Consider the following 7,053-nt stretch of genomic DNA (forward strand, 5'->3'; position numbering starts at 1 on the left):
CCAAACCACACCCACTGCCGTGGAGTCCATTCTGACCCACAGCGCCCCTAGAGGACAGAGTGGAACTGCCCACAGGGTCTCCAATGCTGTGAATCTTCACGGAAGCAAAGCCCAAACCACACCCACTGCCTAGAGTCCATTCTGACCCACAGCGCCCCTAGAGGACAGAGTGGGACTGCACCACAAGGTCTCCAACGCTGCGAATCTTCACGGAAGCAAAGCCCAAACCACACCCACTGCCTGGAGTCCATTCTGACCCACGGCGCCCCTAGAGGACAGAGTGGAACTGCACCACAGGGTCTCCAATGCTGCGAATCTTCACGGAAGCCAAGCCCAAACCACACCCACTGCCTAGAGTCCATTCTGACCCACAGCGCCCCTAGAGGACAGAATGGAACTGCCCACAGGGTCTCCAAGGCTGTCAATCTTCACAGAAGCCAAGCCCAAACCACACCCACTGCATGGAGTCCATTCTGACCCACAGCGCCCCTAGAGGACAGAGTGGAACTGCCCCAGAGGGTCTCCAAGGCTGTCAGTCTTCACAGAAGCCAAGCCCAAACCACACCCACTGCCGTGGAGTCTATTCCGACTCACAGCGCCCCTACAGGACAGAGTGGGACTGCCCCACAGGGTCTCCAAGGCTGTCAGTCTTCACGGAAGCTGACTGCCATGTCTTTCTACCATGGGACAGCTGGTGGATTTGAACCCATGACCTTTTGGTTGGCAGCCAAGTGCTTAACCCCTGCACCACCAGAGCTCCTTGCCAGTAGGGATCCCAAACCACCAAAGCCACTGCCATAGAGTCGATTCCAACTCACAATGACACTATGGGACCTACAGGACAGAATGTAGTAGTAGGCTTCCCACGGTTGTCAATTTTATGAAAGCAGACTGCCATGTCTTTCTCCCACAGCACAGCTGGTGAGTTTGAACCACTAACCTTTTGACTGGCAGCCAAGCACTTTAACCACTGCACCATCAGGGCTCCCAACCCTTCAGAACAGGGGTCTAATCCCAACGTTTCACAATTGTCAGAAAGAAGAGAGGAGGAGGAGGAGGAGAGTCCATGACACTAGCACATGAGGCCCACTGGAACCGTGAGAACCTGGAGCGGGAGGGAGAAGTGTGTGTCAGGGCCCCCGGGCTGGCTGAGCCAGGGCAAGTGTGCACAGCAGGCCAGGGGTTGCTTTATGGAGTATGGTGACATGTGCAAAGTGCTGCTTTCGGGAACCAGCCTGGTCAAGTTCCCAGGGAGGGTCAGGAGGGACCAGGTGTGGCTAAGGCCGACGGGCAGGGGTGTGGTGGGGTGCTATTGAGGAGGCAGACCTGGGCCTGTGCTGGGAACATCTTGGGACCCTTTCTTCCAGCTGCCATCCACTCTCTCTCATGGGGACCCCACGTGTGTCAGGGCAGAACCGCCCTTCTCAATGGTGATATTTCATACACAGATCACCAGACCTTACTTTCAAGGCACCTCTAGCTGACTCAAACCGCCAACACTTCGGTGCACTGCCAAGTGCGTTAACCACCGCACCATCAGGAGACTCCATGCACTCGTTCCTCCTGGTCAATTACCGAAGGCCCCTGGGGCAAGCGGCCCGGAGAATGCCCTGGACTCCTGAAGGTTTCTCACAAGCAGGGAAGGCCGGACAGGGCAGCTCAAGTTCACAGAACTGGAACTCCTATTAGGATCCTGCCCCACTGCTGACCAATGCTTGGGAAGCCCTGGCCCCCCACACCCTGCTTACTCAGTAACAGTTACGGTTTTCCCACGTTTACGCATTAAAACTACACATTACTGCCAAGTTGAGCGGAGCAGATTCCAGCCACGCACTTTTGGAAAATGCGAAAACAGCTTACAAACCGCTCCCTCCTTGCGCTAGCTCCCTGGGCCCACTGGGAACAGCACAGAAGCCTGTGGTCCCGCTAAGGCTGGGACAGGCCCTTATCAATCTGCCACTGTCTGAGCCACCGTAGGGGAGGAGGGGGAGGACGGTCTGGCTGTGGGGTACGTTGTGAGCTCTCAGAATAAGCCAACGCTGGGCCCAGCTCCAGGGATGTGGATGGAATTGGTCCAGGTGGAACCCGGCAATGGCACTTTTTCATGACCTCTAGGTGTGCTCTGGTGGGCCCTGGAGAGGACAGGGAAGATGGGGACATGATGACAGGAGGATGCGTCCCTGTACACGATCGGGTCCCAGGCACACTAAGCCCTTTGGTGACCTGGGTGCAGACCTAAGGGGTGAGGGAAGGCCTGACCTTACAAAGGGCCTGCTGCAAACCCGTGTGGGGGACAGGATAGGGGACACCCCACCCATCGGATGACAGCATCTCTGGAGAAGTGGGGGCCCCTCAGGGTCTCCATCGTCAGCCGCCATCTAGGGCCACTCAAATTCCAGAGCGCATCCACGTGAGGCCTCACTCAATAGGGGAGACTTGCACAAGCCCTTGAACATACGCGGTCAGGCCCCATGACCCCTTCTCACAGATGGGGGAGCGAAGCCCCGGGGGACAGGGGTGGGACTTGTTCTGGGTCACACAGGGAGGAGGCAGAACTGGAATTTGAACGCAGACCTTAGGACACCTGCTCCACACGCCAACACTGCACAGCCACAGGTAGGAAGGGGGACCTGCTGGTGTTCCAGGCTCACTGGGCCTGGGGGGGCTTACTCCAGAAGGCGGTGATGCCCAGCGCCCAGTTGAGTCAGAGCCAGCAAAGCCTCCTCCCGGTGGCAGAGCTAGATGGAAGTCACCCTCTCTCTAACCTGGGAAAGAAGGCTGACCACCCTCACCCCCAAACCCAAAGCCAATCCTTCCAGAACCACCGTCCTCTGTCACCTGCTGTGACCGAGCCACAGAGGGACGCATTCTGCCCGCTCCCCAGGCGGCTCTAGAATGTGTTTGTCCTCAGCTGACGGGGGCTGTGAGCCATCTGTCTGCTGCCACGTTGCTACACTGAGGGTCAGCATGAGAGAGTTCACCTGACATTTCCATGGCTTTAAGTCAATTTCCTGCTTTTGATGTTTCTTCTTCTTCTGGATTCTAAAGCAAATACAGTGGAAGCTGCACCTCCCAGACTCATGTGTCAAGCAGGAGAACGTGAGACACCAGCTCTCCTTCCGGGCTGCCCAGTGTCTCTGCCACCCGCTCAGTGATCTGCTGAGCGTGGCACTCCTTACCTGGTACCACAGGGGCTCTCCCGCTACCGAGCGGTGCTGGAGGGCCTGCGTTCAGCACTGCTATCGAGGCTATCAAGGAAGCAGGTGGGTCTTGTGGAGAAATCCGTACAGACACAGGCTCAGTCCTGTGAAGGTGCCATGTCCCTGCTACAGCTTCTCCCCGGTGTGGATCTTCTGGTGCCGGATGAGGTGAGAGCTGCCCCGGAAGGACTTGCCGCAGGTGTTGCACTCATAGGGCTTCTCCCTGGTGTGGGTCTTATAGTGCTCGATGAGGGCCGACCGGTGCCGGAAGGCTTTCCCACACTCATTGCACGTGTAGGGCTTCTTCCCGGTGTGGATCCGCTGGTGCTGGATGAGGGCTGAGCTGTGGCAGAAGGCCTTCCCGCACTGGCCGCACTCGTAGGGCTTCTCCCCCGTGTGGATCCGCTGGTGCTCAATGAGTGAGGAGCTCTGGCTGAAGGCTTTCCCACACTTGTGGCACTTGTAGGGCTTCTCCCCAGTGTGGGTCTTGCGGTGCTCGATGAGGTTGGAGCTCTGGCTGAAGGCTTTTCCACACTCCTCACACTGGTAGGGCTTCTTCCCCGTGTGGATCCTCTGGTGCCGGATGAGGTGGGACCTGTGGCAGAAGGCTTTCCCACAAAGCTCACACTCATGGGGCTTCTTCAGAGTGTGGATTTTCCGGTGCTGGCTCAGGCCCGAGCTCTGGTTGAAGGCTTTCCCACACTCCTTGCACTGGTACGGCTTCTCGCCAGTGTGAACCCGCTCATGCTTCCGGAGGCTTGCACTCCGGCTGAAATCTTTGCCGCAGGCCCCACACTCGTAGGGTCTCTTGCCAGTGTGGGTCTTCTGATGCTGCGTGAGGGCGGAGCTCTGGCGGAAGGCCTTGCCACACTCCCGGCACTCGTACGGCTTCTCCCCGGTGTGGATGATCTGGTGTCTCAGCAGGTGTGAGCTCTGGCTGAAGGCCTTGCTGCACTCCCGGCACTCGTACGGCTTCTCCCCGGTGTGGATGACCAGGTGTCTCAGCAGGTGTGAGCTCTGGCTGAAGGCCTTGCCGCACTCCCGGCAGGTGTAGGGCTTGGCTGGCTGTGCCGCTCCGTGAGGGCCATCAAGCACCACACTCTCCCATCTTGCTTTCTTCCCATCACACTCACTGGAGTCCTTTCCACCATGGACCATCTCACACACATTGAGGTCTGGCTTCTGGAGAAAGGCTGGGCCAAACAGCTCATCGTCCTGGGGTCTGGTGGCCAGGGGCAAACCCTGATGCTGAACAGGGCCAGAGCACAGGCTGAAATTGCCCCCATAATCGTCACACTCCTCACCTTGTTCCCCAAGAGGAATGTCCTTGTACACAACAGCCATGTGCTCCAAACTTCTGTCCTGAAGAAAAGGACTCCCCAGGCCCCCCACCAAGAAGAGTTCTTGCTGCAGCTCGAGCCTGTCTTCAAGCACAAAGTTCTGAGCAAACTTGGTTCCTGGGGGGACTTCCATTGCAAACAGGGGATCACATTTCTTCACGAACCTTCTTGGCAACACCACTTCTGTTTTCACACCTGAAAGGGGAAGAAGGCACAGGGTCATGTGGGCAAGTGGAGTGCCTACTGCATGCCTCCTCTCTACGCTACAACCCAGGGTGGAAACTGTAAGGCAACCACGTGACACAAGCTTCTCTTTGGGACGACCTCAACCGACTTAGAGACGCGGTGGACTGAACTGAAGCAATGGCAGGCAGACACACACACTATGCCAGTTGCAGGGGGGTGGACACTGACTCATGGTGATCATGGGTCAGAGTAAACCTGAGCAGCACGGGGTATCAGTCACTGGTTTTGTGGAAGTAGACTGTCCAGCCTTTCTTCCAAGGTACCTGTCTGGATGGCTTCAAACTGCCAACCTTTTGGTAAGCAGTTGAGTGAGCTAACCGTTCACACCACGCAGGGACTCCAGACGGGCCGACACGATCAAGTGCTCCACTTTGGTATCTAAAGTATTTAGGCTTGGGATGTTTACAAAGTGAAGCCCAGAGTGAGGTGAAATACTAAGTGGGGTCACGGTGGCAAAGAGGTGAGACTCCAGCTTACCTGAGGACAGGAGGGGAGGGGCTGTTGGGAAAGGAAAGAAGTCCCTCCTACCCCAGGTTAAAGAGGCCTGGTGGCGCAATGGTTAAGCTCTCAGCTGCAAACCTGAAGGTCAATGGTTTGAACTCACCAGCCATTCCGCAGGAGAACGATGTGGCACTCTGCTTCCTTAAAGAGTACAGTCCTGGAAACCCTATAGTGCAGTTCCACTCTGTCCTCTAGGGGTGCTGTAAGCAGGAATCCACTCACTGGCTGTAGTAAATGGGTATGTACACTAGGTTAACCACACCCTATGCATCCAGTGCCCAAGCCAGGATCCTGGGAGTGAGGCTAGACCTTCTCTCTTGCTCCCACACTCCGTCCCGTCCCTTTCTTGAGGCTGCACTAGCCATCTCAACTTCCCTGTCCTTGCTGTCACTCTGTGGTCAGGCCCTGACGTTCCTCTCAGGATAATCTCCTGGTCACCTCCTAGTGGCCCACTCTGGTGGTTACATCTGTGTGTCAGCTTGGCTGGGCCTGATTGAACGGCTGGGCAGCTGGACGTAGTTATCCCCATGGTGAGACTGGCATCAACTCCACGGTGGAATCCACTGGAGCAGCTGAGTGACTGCCTTAGGGATGGGGGCTGCTTCCCGTACATAAGCAGCAGCTTTGGGAATGGTCTCTAGCCTATGGCACGCTTGGACCCTGCACGGAACCGTGTCGTCGTTCAGCAGCCTGCCACGCTCTGCTGACCCTGGGAGTTTCAATGGACTCGAATCAATAGCCTGCCGTGTGGTTTGGTAACATCAGGACTGGACTTTTTACCTGTCAACATGGGCGTGTCAGCCTCAGCAGCCAGCAGCTGTCTGAGTGAAGAAAAGCCTCCAGCTCCAGCGGGCCGGGAGCAGGAGGCAGAGCTGAACCCCAAGGTCGAGGGGCTGTCACCCAGCCCCTAGAGCCTGGCACTTTGAACTCAGATTTAAAGCCTCCAAACAGTAAGAGAATAAACTCCTGTGTCTTCAAGCCATGCCATTGGTGGTATATTCCTGTCAGAGCAGCACTAGGTAACCAGAACACCCACCCACCTCTGGCTTCTGCAGGCCCTGAGTGGGGCAGTGAACACACTCGGCCGCTAACTGAAGGCTGGCGGTTCAAGTCCACGCAGGGGCACCTCACGGGAAAGCCTGGGGAGCTACTTCAGAAAGATCTCTGCCGACAGCCCCGTGGAGCACAAGCCTCGTGTAACACCGTGCCGTGCTGAGTGGGCACTGACTGCACAGCCACTGGGGACCCAGCTTCTCCCCCTGCCTCCAGTCCATTTTCTCTGCAAACCAAAAAATAACCAAGACCCCAGCCCCCAGGCCCGTGGCCGTCGAGCTGACCCCGACCTCAGCACCCTCCCGGGTGACCGACGGACTGCTCCGCGGAGTCTCTCGGCCATCATCTTTACAGCAGCGGATACCAGGCTGCTCTTCCGTGGTGCTCCTGGGTGGGTCTGAACCACCAACCTTTAGATTAGCAGCTGGCAGCAAGCCCAGTGTGCCCCCGAGGGCCCCGAACACAAATCTGATCACGTGGCTTCCCTTCTCAGGACCTCGCCACAGTGTCCTGCTGCCTATGAAACAGAGCCCCGTGCCATGACGAGGCCTTTCCAGCGGCCCTCCCGGCCCTGTCCTGCCTGTGGGCTCCACACCCCTAGCATCCCGGTGCACTGCTGCCCTGGGCTGCTGTCTCCAGGCTCTGTGCCTAACAGGGGATCAGAGGCTGCTGCTCTCCCACTGCCCTTGCCCAGCCTCACGGAGTCAGTTCAA

The 7,053-nt window shown here is 57.4% G+C and overlaps 1 protein-coding gene across 1 annotated transcript; it reads right to left on the bottom strand.

Annotated features, from left to right (window-relative positions):
• Positions 1–3,326: 3,326 nt before the first annotated feature.
• On the bottom strand, positions 3,327–4,673 carry ZNF70 (zinc finger protein 70). Its single transcript, XM_007958771.1, has one exon. It carries the CDS (start codon positions 4,671–4,673, stop codon positions 3,327–3,329), a length of 1,347 nt encoding a protein of 448 aa, XP_007956962.1.
• Between the last annotated feature and the right edge of the window lie 2,380 nt (positions 4,674–7,053).

The sequence above is a fragment of the Orycteropus afer genome, unplaced genomic scaffold (genome assembly GCF_000298275.1).
Source record: "Orycteropus afer afer isolate SDZICR_OR568_19922 unplaced genomic scaffold, OryAfe1.0 scaffold01129, whole genome shotgun sequence".
In the NCBI taxonomy this organism is placed as follows: domain Eukaryota; kingdom Metazoa; phylum Chordata; class Mammalia; order Tubulidentata; family Orycteropodidae; genus Orycteropus; species Orycteropus afer.